Here is an 18771-nt window from a genome sequence, read left to right as displayed (position 1 = left end):
GTGGCAATGGGGATTGGGGGAGGGTGGCCACAATGGTTCTCCAATGGAGAAATACATTTGTAACTACCATGTAATGCATTGTAAATGTAATGTATGCCTTAAAAAAAAAAGCTGAATTATGTAATATTTACTGTTGCAACTGTATTTTCTTGTATATCATTCATAATGCATGTTTATCAATTAACATTTTCATTACAAGTCTATAACAAAAATTGTATTTTTTTGTTTTTAATTACTTCAGGTACTCATATAGCGCCGTCAATTTACGCATTGCTTTACATATGTATTATACATTCACATCAGTCCCTGCCCTCAAGGAGCTTACAATCTATGGACCCTAGTTCACATGTATTATTTTATGTATTATTGTGCTCAGACAGTGTCAGTATTTGAGAATAACCCTTTCATTGCTTACAATATGTGCATTGGCAATGAGCATATGATTACTGAGGGAAAGTCAGGAAACATTGGTCTCAGATGTCTTTGAGTATGATGGACATTTTCTTTTTATGAACATAAAATGTATTTAAATTGTGTTTTAAAGAGAATGAAAACAATTATTCTACCATGCACACATTGTACTGTATTAAAAATGTAATTCTGAAATCTATCTGTTATAAAACAAATGTGGCTGCTACATGTCTGATGGTGACAATTTGCAGTGAAGGCGAACAGCAGATATTCCAATGTGGTATTGAAAAATTAATTTTTAAATGTTTTCTTGCATGCTATGCTTTTTTCCCATAGCTAAATCCACAAATGTGTCTATGGGCTCGTTCACATGGGCATCACTACCCTGTGTTTAACCTCCCTGGCGGTATGATTATGTCTGGAATTACGTACCAAAAGCGGTACAATTATTTTGCAAGGAAATTTGGCGTTTTATACTGTAGGTCTGTAATTTTTAGGAATAACTCACTTAAATTTGACCAAACAAGAGTCTTGTAGGCATCCCGGGTATGATTTTTTTTAAAAACAAAATGATAAATTATAATATAATAAATAATTATAACAAATAATAATATAATTATAATAAAAATTATTCAATAATGTAATCAACTCAAAATCACTGAAATTTGCTCAGTTGCAGAATTGTCGCTGTCATTACTTTTATTTTTTTATGATGAATTTCCCCACAAATCGCTATCGCACAATTCTGCAAGTGATTATAATTTATTATCGCTGTTTTCTAGCTGCTCTAAAACCATTTTTGACATAAAGGGACACTTTTGGACAATTTACAGTTTTCAGGCAGAAAGAACAGTTTTTATTATATAAAAGTACATGTAGGACACTGGGCAGACCACTAGGGACAAGGGGGGTGTGTATTTTTTACATACAGTATTGTAATCTATAAGATTACAGTATACTGTATGTATTGTGTTTGTTTACCTTTTTTTAATTTGGCGCCGTTCTCCGCCCCTGTGCGTCGTAACGTCGCAGGGAATGGAGATCGGTGGCACACGGGGACACTGTGAATCGAGCGAGGACCCGCTCACTCACACAGCGGGGATGCATCGCAGGATCCAGGGACAAGGTGAGTAACTTGTCTATTGATGTAGCGAAGGTAAGCCGCGCCGCTGCACACTCTGCACATCTACCCCGAGCGTGACTCGGAGATACCGATCCCAGCATGAAAAAAACACCCCGAGTCACGCTCTGGGATACCGCCAGGCAGGTTAAGTGACGTTTAACCAGTGGCGGCTGGGTGCTCACAATTTTTAGGTGGCGCAAACAAACTGAAAAATTCTGAAAAAAAACACAAAACAATTGCAGCCTCAGTGCTCCCATCAAATGCAGCCACTGTGCCATCAAACGCAGCCACTGTGCCCATCAAATAGTGCCACTGTGCCCCATCAAATGCTGCCAATGTGTCTCATCAAATGCTGCCACTGTGCCCATTAAATAGTGCCACTGTGCTCATCAAATAGTTCCACTGTGCCCATCAAATGCTGCCACTGTGGCCCATTAAATGCTGCCACTGTGGCCCATTAAATGCTGCCACTTTGGCCCATTAAATGCTGCCACTTTGGCCCATTAAATGCTGCCACTGTGCCCATCAAATGCTGCCATTGTGCCCCATCAAATGCTGTCACTGTGACCCCCCGCTTGCTCACCTAGCTGTGGGACCTTGCAGTGGGTCAGACAGTGGCTAGATATGTGCATTCCCGTTCGTACGAATGTTATTTTCGTACGAAAATGTTCATTTTCGTACCCGCAGAATAATGTGTACATACGAAAAAATTAAAGCACCAAAATACGAAAACGACGGGATTACGAATGAGTCGCATAACGAACAACCGCAAATACGAACGAACAATCCGACGAAAATACGACAAAACGAAAACAGCAAACGAACGAAAATGATATTTTGTTTGAATCCTTGTTCTGTTCGTATTTTAATTTTCAGTCGTATGTTCATATGACATCTAACAAAAGATTTTCATTCTGTATTTTGTTTGAATCCTTTTTCTGTTTGTATGTTCATATGACATCTAACAAAAGATTTTCATTCTGTATTTTGTTTGAATCCTTTTTCTGTTTGTATGTTCATATGACATCTATAACAAAAGATTTGTATTCTGTATTCTGAATTCCTTTTTTCTGTTCGTAATTTGGTTTCAAAATACAGAATGCAAATCTTTTGTTATAGATGTCATTTTCGTTTTTTTGAATGGGCAGTGAGTGTAGTTAGTTAGTGAAGCAGCTTCTCTTTTGTGCTGAGTACAGTAGTACAGTAGAGCCAAATAAACTTTTCTGTGGATTTTCGTCTGAAGGGAGAGATCAGTTGGCCAGACTTTTGAACCTGGAACCCAAAAATGGTTTTCTGATGGAGTTTAAAAACGAACAAACGTTCGGTAAAACGATCGTTTTTATGTTTGTTGTTAAAAAAGTCTGACCAAGTGTATGGGGCTTAACAATAGTTAATATGGATGAGTTGAAAGTGCCACGAATCCCGCGATATATTTCCGAAAGTACAAAACGACGAAAATTCACGAAAATTATTGTCTAACAAGTAACGAACATGAATTAAACAGAATAACGAACCATCCCGCATGTACGAAAATAAAACGGTAACCAAAATACGAAACGATCGGAATACGAAAAAATCGCGTCGTACGAAAAACGAACGGGAACGAACAGGAAAACGGGCGTCTTACGAAAAACGAACAGAAACGAACCTATGGAACGATACGAAACGGAACAAAAAAAAACGAAAAAAAATTCTGTGCACATGTCTAACAGTGGCTTCTGTGTCCTCCCCTCTTCCTGAGAGGCGTCCAATCGCAGCACCTGTCCTTTTAGCCAATCAGATGACTGGTAACAGATTCACGCACCTGAATGGCAGGGAGGTGGTTTATTGTTAGGAAAGCGAATATTCATTTGTTTTTCTAACACACCTGGGTGGACTCCGAGCGCAATGCTTTGCACCATGAGTCCACCCGTTTTGAACCCTATTAGAGCCTATGGCTCTCATCAGGTGCTTCAAAAACGCCCCCCCCCCCACTGTAATTCAGGCGCCCGGCATCCAAAAAGGGGCCAGAAGCCCAAATTGGGGGTGGCGGCCATGGATAGATTCATGCAATGTGTGAATCTATCCATTAGTCATAGAAGGGATGTGGCTGGAGAGAGGGGGTGGCGCCCCTATGCCCTTAAAGGACGCACCACCACTGCGTTTAACCAGAACTTTTAAAGCCTCATAACTGCTCTTCAATGCCTGCCATGAATATTACAATGGGCACCACACAGTGCAGTACACATAGGAGTGGTAGTATTGTGTAGTGTTGTGTTAAAAAAGGAGCATGTTGCTTTCAGAAGGCATCAGCGCTTATCGGCCTCCTCCATTAATTTCAATAGTAAGGCGTTGCAACTGCACCTATAGCATTTATGACATGTTAGTGTAGCATTTGTCAAGTGTTAGTTGGGTGGAGAGGCAGTGAATGTCAAGCCAAGTGTCAAAGAGATCAAAATCCATCTTATAGAGAATTCACAAAAATGTCTGCTATCACACCACAACCTAATTACGCCATATAGCAGATCATTTCCTCTACATCACTATCCCTTTAAGCGCTTCTTCCTAGAAAAACAACACTTTCATGGGCATTTAACAAGCCTTGTTGATGTTTTTTCACCACTTCAAAAACACATTAAAAACATGTCAATAAGCATTGCTTTGCTCTTCACAATGAACACATGTGTGAGGGAGCCTTATATGTGTCTGTATGACTAGAACAGTGACTAGAGTAAATCGTTCATAGTCTATATACAGCTGAGGAACGACTAAGTGCACATGAAGTGTGCGAAACGCCTCTACCCAGCATTCTGATTCCTGTCGTTTTTGGGATGTGCAAATAAAAAGGATTTTGAACTACAGTGGTGTGCTGCCATTTCTTCTAATTTTACAGCTGAGGAACATGGTGCCGCTATGTAATAGCAAAACTGAGAATATTTGCCATTTTCTTGCAGATCAAGCTGCCCATAGACAAATGTTGATAGTCATTTGATCTGATCATTTGTATCCTCATTTGGTGAATTTCATGTTGTTGTCTATCCTCATAGTCGGTTGAGTCAAATTTTTATGTGCATGCTGGTCAAGAGTGATGCCCGAGGGTGGTCAGACTGCTCCTCCATTAATCCTCTTATATCTAGGGCTGGCTAAATAGACATTAGATAATAGTCTCTGGATTTTGCTGTTCTTGACTGAATCAGGCAATTGTATAATATCTATTAGGCAACCATTGCTGGATGAGGCTTCACTGAAGCTATAGTGGTGGGACAGATTAGACAACCTTCTTCTCATTACTGTTTTGCCTTTGACATGCTTTACCTGGAGGTGTCTGAAGCATGCATATCCTGCTCTTTAGGCTACACACAGTCAACCAGGACTTGCTTATGTTAGGTACACATGGGCTGAAAATCATTCGTAAATGGTCAGTTTGGCAGTTACCAGACGACTTTCGGCCCATGTGTACAACTCCTTGTCCAAACAGAAGCTGGTTTCATGAGCAGCTTCTGTGGAACGAGCATGCTGAAAAATCAGCAGCTGTTCGGTATCTTATCCAGTGACTGACCGGTGTGTTCTTGCACGGGGAGGGGGCAGTCCTCCTGTCAGAACACGATAGCACAGTGGGGGAGATCACTATACTAACATTGCATAGTTTTTTTTTATTGTTCAGCCTGCTGGGTTGAATGAAAAAACTTCCTGTGTGTACCAGGCTTTAGGAACTAAACGCCTGATATAGGTGTTAAAGTGCTCAGATTGTGCCTGAATCCACACTTTACACGTTATGCATCTGCATAGGTATTTCAAAGGCCTGACCTTCCAGAGATACTTGTAATTCTATTGTCCTTGAATGATGATTGTGAGAATAATGGTATGGAAATTAGATACAAAATGTAGACACGTCTTGAAGGCATATAAAATGTATTATCATTAACTAAAAATTGGTAAGCTAACCTTTGGAATGTGATTGTTTACATTAAAAAAGCAGGAGGTAGGATAATGACTTTTTAACGCCTCCCTCCCGACTCCAAAAAGCTGTCAAATTTCACACTTTGGTTGCTTGAGCTAGTACTTAAGAAAGGGCACAGGAGCAGAAAGGCAGATGACAAAGAAGCAGTGCCATGGATGTCCCTGTGCTATTCATCTCTTTTCTTCTAGCTCTCATTTTGCTGGCTGACTGCACTGAGCTACCTTTTCAGGAGAGGATGCTTCTCAAAGCCTTGGGATTAAATGGAAGACCACAACCAGTCTCTCCTGGACCCGTACCAAAGGCACTTTGGAAAATTTTTGAGAAAGGAATAAATGCAGATAATCCCTGTAGGATGGAGGGCTTTCAAGTTCCAGGGAACATTGTGAGATCCTACAGAGATCAAGGTTGGTAAACAAAATGGCTTAATGATGTCTATGTGATATAATATGTATAATTCATTTTATTTCTTTCCATTTTCATTTACGGGATTGCCATATTACTCCTTCTATCCATGTAATTTTAAGTACGTTCCACAATGGCATTCATAATTGTCAGTAATTTAAGTATTTCTAACTAGTTTTTGGTGTAACACAAGTGTTTTGAGATTTCCCTACATATTCGCTGTTTGAAATGCAGTTTTTCTAACATCAATCTTAAGATCCTTGCTTATCCACATTTTAAGTCATCTGAATTCAGCAGCATTACTTTTATTTTTATTTTAGCATTGTAAGCTTAACGCTCATATAGAATTATTTTTTTACAAAGTTTAGACGAGTTTAGGAGAGTTTTAATTTTTTTCTGCCAGTGTGCTCCAATCAGAAACACGATTGAGAAGGTTTTTTTTTTCCTGCCTCTAAACGTTGATCTCAAAATATGCCTGTAAACGTCCCAATGTGTATGGACACAAAGGATAACATTGAGTTGCTTCTACAGGCAGAACACCAAACTCGGGTAGAAGCAACGTTTTTTTACGCCAGTGTGCATGGAGCCTTAAAGCGGAGGTTCACCCGTATATATGACTATTTCCCCCTAGATGGATGCTCGTTTTGTCTAGGGGAATCGGGTAGATGTTTTAAAATATGAGCTGTACTTACGGTTTACGAGATGCATCCTCTCCGTCGCTTCCGGGTATGGGCTGCGGGACTGGGCGTTCCTATTTTGATTGACAGTCTTCCTAGAGGCTTCCGACGGTCGCATCCATCGCGTCACGATTTTCCAAAAGAAGTCGAACGTCGGTGCGCAGGCGCAGTATAGAGCCGCACCGAAGTTCGGCTTCTTTCGGCTACGAGTGACGCGATGGATGCGACCGTCGGAAGCCTTTCGGAAGACTGTCAATCAAGAAGGAACGCCCGCTCCCGAAGACCCATACCCCGGAAGCGACGGAGAAGATGCATCTCGAAAACGGGTAAGTACTGCTCATATTTTAAAACAAATAGCCGATTCCCCTAGACAAAACGAGCAGGAATCTAAGGGGAAAAGGGCAAAAAACAAACAAATGGGTGAACTCCCGCTTTAATGTCTGGAAAACTTTGGTAATCAGACATGAAGACTTTGCAGATCTTTTGTTTGATTTCTAAGTCACAGGGATAGATCTACTAAAGGCAAATTTTGAACTGTTTGCAAAGGAAGTTTACATTTACAATATAAATATTCCCCAGAGCTTGGTGAATGTGGTGAAATGTCAATTGGCAAAGAATACCCAATCATGTCCAAGTAAAAGAAAAAAAATGCACGTGATTGGATGAGGAAAGTCAGAAGAGCTTCACCACATTCACTAAACTCTGGGGAAAATTTATTTTCGCAATGTAACTTCACTTGTAAAGTAAACAACCTTTTTGTCTTTAGTAAATTAACCCTACTAACTCAGAACCAGCATGCAGATTATGAATTCTAACTAACATTCTTGATCTACCAGCTTGATTGAGGTCACTGTCTAAGGCCGCATACACACGATCGGTCCATCTGATGAAAACGGTCTGATGGACCGTTATCATCGGTTAACCGATGAAGCTGACTGATGGTCAGTCGTGCCTACACACCATCGGTTAAAAAAACGATCGTGTCAGAACGCGGTGACGTAAAACACAACGACGTGCTGAAAAAAATGAAGTTCAAGGCTTCCAAGCATGCGTCGACTTGATTCTGAGCATGCGTGGATTTTTAACCGATGGAGTGCCTACAAACGATCGTTTTTTTCTATCGGTTAGGTATCCATCGGTTAACTTTAAAACAAGATTGCTTTTTTTAACATACGGATAAATAACCAATTGGGCCTACACACGATCGGTTTGGTCCGATGAAAACAGTCCATCAGACTGTTCTCATCGGTTTGACTGATCGTGTGTACGCGGCATTAGAGTTTTGAAACTAGCCTTTTCAAAAGAAGGTTAGCAATGACAGTTTTTATATTTCTGTTATTACAGTTTCAGTTTAGTGTACTCATGACTTTCATTCTATTTGGCAGAATGTACTTGGGGTAAAATTAAGTGGTTGTTCTTTTCTTCCCCGTAGATTGTTTCTCTGCCTGCCGGAAGGCCTGTAGAGAAATAACATGTATGCACAGCTGAAAGGATGGTTTGTGCTTATGCCCTTGTAAAAAGTTTGAGAATCATAAACTCAAATCTAATTGTCACCCCTTATCTATCACCATGCAGATGGTCTTTGACCATAAACGCAAAGTTACATCACAGAACTCACAGAAAAAGATTTCCCTTTATCAAGGCAATAGCAGCTGCAAAAACAATTTTTGATTGCTGCTGATTTCCCTGAGAAAAGTTGTGTCAGCTGTCCACCACCTCTCTCTGTTATTCATTAAAGGGGAGTTCCACCCACAATTTCACTTTTTAAATATAAATACCCCTGTAATACACAAGCTTAATGTATTCTAGTAAAGTTAGTCTGTAAACTAAGGTCCGTTTTGTTAGGTTGTTACAGCATTTAGATAGTTTATAATCTAGAAATAGACCGTGGCCATCTTAAGTGTGGGCATCATGAAGCCAGACTGTATGACTTCCTGGATTTCAGCTTTGCATATCTCGCACATGCTCAGTGCACAAGCAATGTAATAGGTTTCAGTCAGGTTTGCAAGGACTACTGGGAAACATGATGCCTATCCCAGAAACCCTTGCAAATAGCCTAGGCAAATAAGGAGGATGAAGTAATGAAGGACTACAAAATAAAGGTATTTACAAGCAACAAATTAAATACAAATTGTCCATTCTGAACACTATGAGATTAGAGCATGCAGCACAGACAAACATAAAAAAATGGGTGGAACTCCACTTTAAGGCTGGGTTCATACTTGAGAACGTGTGTCTCCCATCACACTTTCAGGTCTGATTTTGACTTGAATTTTGGGCTGAATTCAGACCTGAAACGGACCAAAGACGCACAGGACTCCTGTGCAATTCGCACTGGAGCCACTGCGGAGATGTGTGAACCGGCTCCATAGAGAGACGGTCACAATCTCCTGCTATGCAAATTGGATGTGGAGAAAACCGCATCCAATTTGCACTGGTGTGAACCCAGTCTTAAGGCATGTCAAACTCATGTTTTTAAGTACATACGGCCCAAATCATCTTTGTTGGCCCCGAGACCATTTAAGGATATAAAATGAATAAGACCTAACCTGTTAAAATGTTTACGAAAGCTACACTTCCTTGCATCATTTTTACAGCTTAATAATTTTATAAATGTTTTATGGCCTAAGCTGCAATTGTCAGTGTAATAATAATGATCAAAGTGCAAAATCTTCATATAGAATTATGTAAGTGTGATCCTCGGTAAACATAATTAGCCAGATTCAGAGACGTTTACGCTGGCGTATCAGTAGATACGCCATCGTAACTCTGAACCTAAGCCGTCGTACATTTAAGTGTATTCTCAAATTGAGATACGCTTAAATGTAGCTAGGATACGACTGTCTGCGCCGTCGTATCTTAGCTGTCTAGTTCCGCCGGCCGCTAGGGGCGTGAACGCTGATTTACGCCTAGAATGCGTAAATCAGCGAGATACGCCTATTCACGAACATACGCTTGCCCGTCACAGTAAACATACGCCATTTATGTAAGGCGTTTTCCGGGTGTAAAGTTATTTGAACAAAAAGCTGGCCTAGCCAATGTTAAGTATGGACGTCGTTCCCGCGTCGAATTTTGAAATTTTTACGTCATTTGCATAAGTCGTCCGTGAATGGGGCTGGACGTAATTTACGTTCACGTCAAAACCAATACGTCCTTGCGGCGTACTTTGGAGCAATGCACACTGGGATATGTCCACGGACGGCGCATGCGCCGTTCGCTAAAAACGTCAATCACGTCGGGTCACAAGTCATTAACATAAAACACGCCCCCTGTTCCTCTTTTGAATTAGGCGCGCTTACGTAACTTAGGAGGCAAGTGCTTTGTGAATACAGCACTTGCCTCTCTGACTTACGGCGGCGTAGCGTATATGCGATACGCTACGCCGCCTCAAAGTTAAGCCAGTCTTTCTGAATCTGGCTATATGTGTTGAACCACTTAAGGACTGGAACGATTTGGCCCCTTAATGACCAGGCCATTTTTTCGATACGGCACTGCGTCACTTTAACTGACAATTGCATGGTCGTGCGACACTGTGCCCAAACAAAATTGGCGTCCTTTTTTCCCACAAATAGAGATTTCTTTTGGTAGTATTTGATTACCTGCAGGTTTTTTTTTTTTGCGTTATGAACAAAAAAAGAGCGACAGTGTTTTTTACTTTTTGCTATAATGAATATCCCAAAAAATAAAATAAAATAAAACAAATTTCTTCATCAGTTTAGGCCAATATGTGTTCTTTTACATATTTTGATAAAAAATCGCAATAAGCGTATATTCATTGGTTTAAATGAAAAGTTAAAGCGTCTACAAAATAGGGGATAGATTTATTTAATTTTTATTATTTCGTTATTTTTTACTAGTAATGGCAACGATCTGCAATTTTTAGCAGGACTGCGAGATTGCGGCGGACAGATCGGACACTTTTGACACTTTTATGGGACCAGTGACATTTTTACAGCGTCAGAGCTAAAATAGCCATTGATTACTGTATAAGGCTGAATTCACACCTATGCAGTTTTTTTTTATTTTTGTATTTTGCAGATTTGCACTACAGTCGATTTAACATGGTTTCCTATGGAACACGTTCTGTAGTGCAAATTGCAAAATGCAAAAAGAACTAAAAATGCATAGGTGTGAATTCAACCTAAATGTCACTGGCAGGGAGGTGGTTAAGGGGTTAACACTAGGGAGTGATCAAGGGGTTAAAGGGTCACTAAAGGATTTTTTTTTTTTAGCTAAATAGCTTCCTTTACCTTACTGCAGTCCTGTTTTCATGTCCTCATTGTTCGTTTTTGCTATGATGTTGCTGTAATCCTGATGAAAAAAGTCATGGGAGCTTTCTCTCTGTGGCACTAATCAAGGAGGTGTGATTAATGTGTGTCTTAAACCCCTCAGAACCAATCACTTTCGTTTTACAAACCATCACTGCCCTCTGTTGGCTCTGTGTCTCTGTACTTCACAGAAGCATGAAACTAGATGCATAAACAAAACTGAAACTACAGGTACATTATATGATTGATTTGTATCTATTTTTAATCATTTTTAAAAGGAATCAGTTAAGTATTATGTCTCTATACCCTGTAAACAGTCATTTGATCAAAAACATTTTTTTCCTTTACAACGCCTTTAAGTGTTCCCCAGGTGTACTGACTGGGAGTAGACAGAGAGAGATCGCTGTTTTTGATCCCTAGGAACAGCAGATCTCTCTCAACTTCCTTGACAGAACGGGGATCTGTCTGTTGACAGATTCCTGTTCTGTCTCTCTCTGGAGCGAACTCGGGTCACCAGCCACACGCATCAGCTCTGGTGTCGCGCCACAGGCACGTGGGTGCCCCCTAGAGCTCCTAAAGTGGCTGACGTTTATCTACGGCGATTCGCACAGCTGTGCCAACCTGCCGGAGTATAATAATGGCGGCTCGTCGGCAAGCGGTTAATTTAACTTTGACATTCCTTCTTTAACATTGAATTTCTCACATTTTTGTAAATATTTTATTATATCTTTTCATGTGACAACACTGAAGAAATTACACTTTGCTACAATGTAAAGTAGTGAGTGTACAGCTTGTAAATTTGCTACCCCCTCAAAAAAACTCAACACAAATTCATTAATGTCTAAACTGCTGGCAACAAAAGTGAGTACAACCCTAAGTGAAAATGTCCAAATTGGGCCCAAAGTGTCAATATTTTGTGTGGTCAACATTATTTTCCAGCACTGCCTTAACCCTCTTGGGCATGGAGTTCACCAGAGCTTCACAGGTTGCCACTGGAGTCCTCTTCCACTCCTCCATGCTGACATCACAGAGCTGGTGGATGTTAGAGACCTTGCACTCCTCCATCTTCCATTTGAGGATGCCCCACAGAGGCTCAATAGGGTTTAGGTCTGGAGACATGCTTGGCCAGTCCATCACCTTTACCCTCAGCTTCTTTAGCAAGGCAGTGGTCGTCTTGGAGGTGCGTTTGGGGTCATTATCATCTTGGAATATTGCCCTGCGGCCCAGTCTCTGAAGGGAGGGGATCATGTTCTGCTTCAGTATGTCACAGTACATGTTGGCATTCATGGTTCCCCCAATGAACTGTATCTCCCCAGTGACAGCAGCACTCATGCAGCCCCAGACCATGACACTCCCACCACCATGCTTGACTGTAGGAGAGACACACTTGTCTTTGTACTCCTCACCTGGTTGCCACCACACACGCTTGACACCATCTGAACCAAATAAGTTTATCTTGGTCTCATCAGACCACAGGACATGGTTCCAGTAATCCATGTCCTTAGTCTGCTTGTCTTCAGCAAACTGTTTGCAGGCTTTCTTGTGCATCATCTTTAGAAGAGGCTTCCTTCTGGGGCGACAGCCATGCAAACCAATTTGATGCAGTGTGTGGTATATGGTCTGAGCACTGACAGGCTAACCCCCACCCCTTCAACCTCTGCAGCAATTCTGACAGCATTCATATGTCTATTTCCCAAAGACAACCTCTGGATATGGCACTGAGCATGTGCACTCAACCTCTTTGGTCTACCATGGCAAGGCCTGTTCTGAGTGGAACCTGTGCTGTTAAACAACTGTACGGTCTTGGCCACCGTGCTGTAGCTCAGTTCTTTGCCATGAAGGTGCCATGTTGAACTTCCAGTGACCAGTTTGAAAGAGTGAGAGCGATAACTCCAAATTTAACACACCTGTTCCCCATTCACACTTGAGACCTTGTAACACAAACGAGTCACATGACATCGGGGAGGGAAAATGGCTAATTTGTTCCATGAAGGTGCCATGTTGAACTTCCAGTGACCAGTTTGAGAGAGTGAGAGCGATAACTCGGGGAGGGAAAATGGCTAATTTGGTCCAATTTGGACATTTTCACTAAGGGGTGTACTCACTTTTGTTGCCAGCGGCTTAGACATTAATAGCTGTGTGTTGAGTTATTTTGAGGGGACAGCAAATGTACACTGTTATACAAGCTGTTCACTCACTACCTTACATTGTAGAAAAGCGTAATTTCTTCAGTGTCGTCACATGAAAAGGTATAATAAAATAATTACAAAAATGTGAGGGGTGTACTTATGTTTGTGAGATACTGTATACTCTTTGGCACCACACGTTAGCAATCCAAGACTGCATGTGATGGAGAGAAATAGGGGCAAAAGATGATTCCACAATTTCCCACTCATGCATGTATATATTAATGTCATGTTAATAATATTTTCAACATAACTGCAGTACTAGAAATTGCCTATGAATATCTATAAATCTCCAAGCACATCCCAGAATGTACATCCATGTGTGTCCAATGCACGGATGTGCACTCTGGGATGTGTGTGCAGATCCGTGCATCAGACTCCTGTCACTTGTGCAGGTGAAGATGGCCCCTTTGCACAGGTGTACAGATCAGTATGCCTCTGTGAATGAGACCTAAATGGAGAATATGAAATCAAACCTAAACCCTTTCAATTTGTATGCAATCAGGCAGGCCGTTGCACTACATATTGGAAGGTAAATCTAAAGGAAATTGAATAAGAAAATTGCATAATGTATGGCCAGTTTTAAAGTGGATGTAAACCCAAATGTATTTATTTTTTGCTGTCACAATGTAGAGTAAAAGATTTCCTATCATCTGTGCCCAGTCTTGCCACAAAGAGTTAATCCAGCTCTGAGCAATCCTCTTTTATTGTTTAGTGAGATGAAACAGACTAACAGAGAAAAACCTTAGTCCGTTCCGCCCCTTGCTGTGAGTGACAGGTTATTTACATATCTCATTCACTAGCCTGGAGACAGGCATTATTTTTTAATTCCCACCCCCACTCCTTTTCTGAAGTCATGTGGTTACTTTTCTGGATTTTGACTGGATGTTAGTGATCATAGCAGAATTCAGTGTAACTAATACACGGGACAAAATGCATGTTGACAAGGGGAGTGTAGAGGTGGGCGGGAGTCTACTGACATCATGACTCCACCCACCGAGCTCCAGACAACAGACCCACCCACAGAATCTGCAGTTTTTCAGTTCTTTTAACAGACAGAGGGGAGACATTTGACAGGTAAGGATACATGCAGGAGACATCTATATCCTTATAGATCAACACCATGGCAGTAGTTTACAAAGGATGAGAGTGGGCTTACATCCACTTTAACCATTACCTATTCTATGAAACAACAAAGGAGATGGGGAAAAGAGGGAACAAGGGACAGTGGCTGAAGCTGACCCCAAAACATTCCCTCCCCCTAAAAATTAAGGACTGTCTTGGTACGATAAAATTAACATGCATGTAGTGTAAAAGGAAAATGTATTACATATAAAAAATTATACAATTGATACATAATTCAAATTGAAAAAACAGAAGCCTGGAGTGGCTCTAGGCAATTTCTGTAATTACAGACATATGGAATGGTCTAAGTCTCGACTAGTTTCGTGGTATAACCACTTCATCAGGAGAACCACTCTATAAAACAAACAATAGAGTAAAAAACAAAGAAAATTGATATGAAAAAATTACATATTCTATCCAAAACTGAGCTACAATGTTGTTTCAAATAATTGACATTAATATTTAATCCATTACTCTTCCACAGGACCGTTCGTCTCCAATGAGGTACCACATAAATCCTTGTGCTTCAAGAAACATCTCTTCTTTGACCTTTCTGTAATTGAGAAAAGGGAGCAGGTGACCCTTGGCCAACTTGAGATCAAGTTCAAGCACAACACATATCATGGCCGTGAGTTCCAGCTCCGGTTGTATCGTCCACTTCATATGTCTTTAAAGGGAATGCGAGACCACAATACAAGCAGGAAGCTTCTCTTTGCACAGTCCTTTCGTCTACTTCACAAGTCTCTTCATTTCAATTTGACAAAGATGACACAGGACTGGACTGCCTTTGAAAACAACATGGGATTAGTTATGGAAATTTTTGCAGATGGTGAAGAAACAACAGGTAACAAATTCTCCCAACTGTGTGAGCAAATCCATTCCTTCGTCCACATCTCTCTGGTCACAGTATCACTTGACCCTTCTAGCTGCAAGGCTTCAAGACCCAAAAGAAGTGCAGAGTCTTCATTGCCAACTCCCAGTAACCTATGCAAAAAGAGGCGTCTCTACATTGACTTCAAGGATGTCGGCTGGCAAAACTGGGTTATTGCTCCACGAGGCTACATGGCCAACTACTGTCATGGAGAGTGCCCTTATCCGCTGACAGAGATGCTTAAGGGTACCAACCATGCCGTGCTACAGACATTGGTGCACTCTATAGAGCCAGATGTCACACCACTCCCTTGCTGTGCTCCAACTAAGCTATCACCCATTTCTATGCTATATTATGATAACAATGACAATGTTGTGCTGAGACATTACGAGGACATGGTTGTAGATGACTGTGGGTGCAAATAAATAAAGTTTTTTTTTTTGTTTGGATGATTATTTTAATCTAGACTCTCATACTGCATTTGGATTTACAAATGTATGGGTTATCTACTGCAATTCTACAGTAATCCTACAACCACTGGCTTATTGGGGTAATAACACCAGCTTTGATATGTTCTTACGAATGAAAAAACGGACACCTGTCAAATGCCTGAATGTAAACCTCATCTGAGAGTAATGCAAATGTGCCGTTCTCAGCATGAACCATGCATGGACTTTAAGCAGGAATACAATATTTGACTGGATCTCCCTTCTGGACATTTTCTGTCCTTCTACCTAGGTAAAGTGAACCACACAAGGGCTATGAACTTGCTGAACACATAGGGGACACTGGAAGTTACAAAGATGAACCAAATACACATACCTGGCAAGGTGGCATAGGTGTGAATACCAAGATTTGTCGTGCAACATTTGAAACTTTATACATTTCTATTGCAACTTTGTATATGACTGTTTGCCCAGAGTTCAGCTATATATTTTTCCCTAAATTGCCTTGGGTCTTTAGAGCGTTTCAGCTTTTTTTTTTATTATCAAATTTAAATGGCTTGGCTAGCAATAGCCAGAGTTCTGAAACTGTATTAATATTTAAATAAAATGTAGAAAATATTTTTAAATACATGTCATTTTGTGTTATTTTGTCAAATAATGTAGAAAAAAGATTACTAAAATATATTAGAATCTAGATCGTTTTATATCATAATGCTTTTATTGTTTTTTGCTTTTATGGCTCATGTACACTACAGCTTCTAAACTTGAGTTTAGGAGCTTTTTGCGTTTTTTTTTTACCAAAGCTTCTAAACTCCATAAAAGCCTATGTGTCCATGTACACAAGCTTTTAAAAGAGTTTAGAAGCGGCTACGGTTAGGAGAGGTTCAACTTCCCTCAACCTCCCTCTCCTGAACGTGGAAGAATCGCGTTCAGGATAAGAACGTTTTGACCGCAGGCCACAAAACACGGGTGCGAATTTGCAGTGTTTTGCATTTTCCCCACGGCCAGCGGTCAACATAGTCTGTGTGTACATGAACACTTATATGGTTCTAAAACTAGAGGGGATATTTGACTCTTATGCCGCGTACACACAATCGGTTAAACCAATGAGAATGGTCTGATGGACCGTTTTCATCAGTCCAAACCGATCGTGTGTGGGCGCCATCGGTTATATAACCATCGGTTAAAAAAAACATGGGAAAAAAAACGATCGTTAGTAGGCACAACCATCGGTTAAAAATCCATGCATGCTCAGAATCAAGTCGACGCATGCTTGGAAGCATTGAACTTCATTTTTTTCAGCACATCGTTGTGTTTTACGTCACCGCGTTCTGACACAATCGTTTTTTTAACCGATGGTGTGTAGGCGCAACGGACCATCAGTCAGCTTCATCGGTTAACCGATGAAAACGGTCCATCGGTCCGTTCTCATCGGATGGACCGATCGTGTGTACACGGCATTAGCTTATTGTGTAATAGAGCTTGGTGATCTCTTTGTGTAAATCAAGTTGTCTTTTACTATCATTTAATGGGAGAAGACACCGAGGGGTCTATTTATACAAAAAAAATGCTGGACAAACATGACAAGAATTCGCCCAGACAAATTCTGACCAAATTTGGCATAATACTATGATTTCCCGTGATCGTCAACTCTTGTGTCCAAATTGCAATATTTTTATTGAGTGAGGTATTTAAAGGAGAAGTTCACCTTTTGTAACAGGTTACATGTTACACCAGCCCCAATCCGACAGCTAGTGGAGGAATCCTTTCCCCCTGCTAGCTGTCACAATCTGCAAAAAATGCGGCCATGCTGAGCTCCACCCGCCCGGTCACATCACCCATTCACAGTGTTCCGAGCATGGGAAAACTACAAGGTCCTCCTTCTCTGCAGCTGTCGGCTTGTAGTTTTCAATTAACTATCACGGTGCTGTTGAGCGCTGTGGTACAGTATTAAGTCTTCCCATCACAGTGTAACTGCCTGGCCGTATCGGAGGTATGGTCTGACAGACAGTTTGCAGGACCGTGGCATTACACCCACAATCTGATGATCATAGGTGCAATGCTTTACAGGTCCATTACAAATGAGAAAAATGTATATAGTTGCGCTAATATCAAAGGAAACCTTTATGGAGAAGGTGACCATAAATGTGAAGGTTACATGAATGAACATTAATCATGAATTAAATTAAAATGCCTGTCTGCATAAACAGTACACAAATTCTCAAACGTGAAATTAACAAATCATGAAATAGGCCATGGTATAGACCTATGTGCAAAAAACAAATACAGATCATAGATTGTTATGAACAAAACATGAACTATGAGCCCTGCAATGGGCTATAATCCTAAAAACACAGTGAAAAAAGGAAAAAAGAAAGTCCATATGGTTGCAATATGAGAAAACACCCAATTGATAATCAAAATGACAGCTGCTCTTTCTTCTCAAGATCTTTAAGTGAATTCCACCACCAGTGTAAGTGAAACTGCTTACCAGAGCCAAAGGTCCCTTATGATGTAGGACCAAAACCAGCATAAGTGTTAAACCCAGCAGACACGACAGAACACTGCATCCATAGCGATGATACCATGTGATGGTATGACAAACTCTTCAGCAAAAACGTCAATTGATATGGTATCATGCAAAGAAAGCAGATGCCTTGATAGTATAAAACCAATGACTTTTATTAAAATATAAAACAAACAGTAAAAAACTCACATTTCGTAAGTGTAAGAACAGCCTTAAACCTGTTGCGCCGGTCAGACGCAAACAGGAAAACCCGTCCGTATGGGAAACCGAGCAGATGAGGGTGATGACGCCGGCTAGGCACGACTTGTCTCCTAATCAAAACGCATAAACGTAGAATGGGGGCGGTCGTACGCCCGACGAATCCATACGTGCAAACCCATCGGAATAAAAGGCTGCACTCCGCAATCAGAAGTCACATGACAAAGGTACATGACACCTGGTGTCAGAAACATTTAAATAAACAATCAAGCCCTCTCATTAATACCACTTAATCACCATAATAATCTATAATCAATGGCAATATAAGAAGTCACTCCCAAGCATCAGGTCTTTAAAAGGGCCTGACCACCGAGGATAGATGGAATAACTACTTAGAAAGAGTTGATGTAAAAAATATATATATAAAAAAAAAAAATAGATATATAATGACAATAAAAGTGTAAAATACTAATAAAATCACTTAGCAGTTTGCCATAGATATTTGATAACACAGGCATCTTTACTACACCTTATGAGTTATTAATAAAGGTGTTGATGTCTGTAACCACATTGAGTCCATAGGGCAGATAAGTTCTC

At 40.6% G+C, this 18771-nt stretch overlaps 1 protein-coding gene across 1 annotated transcript; it reads left to right on the top strand.

The window, feature by feature from the left end:
- Nucleotides 1–5493: 5493 nt before the first annotated feature.
- Nucleotides 5494–15963, top strand: LOC120924940 (derriere protein-like). The gene is made up of 2 exons (XM_040335889.1): nucleotides 5494–5878; nucleotides 14617–15963. Exons 1-2 carry the CDS (start codon nucleotides 5626–5628, stop codon nucleotides 15426–15428), a joined length of 1065 nt encoding a protein of 354 aa, XP_040191823.1. The 5' UTR covers nucleotides 5494–5625; the 3' UTR covers nucleotides 15429–15963.
- Nucleotides 15964–18771: the final 2808 nt, after the last annotated feature.

Source organism: Rana temporaria, chromosome 1 (assembly GCF_905171775.1).
Source record: "Rana temporaria chromosome 1, aRanTem1.1, whole genome shotgun sequence".
Lineage (NCBI taxonomy): Eukaryota > Metazoa > Chordata > Amphibia > Anura > Ranidae > Rana > Rana temporaria.
Note: the sequence above shows the minus strand (reverse complement) of the source record. Positions and strands in the feature narration are given on the sequence as shown.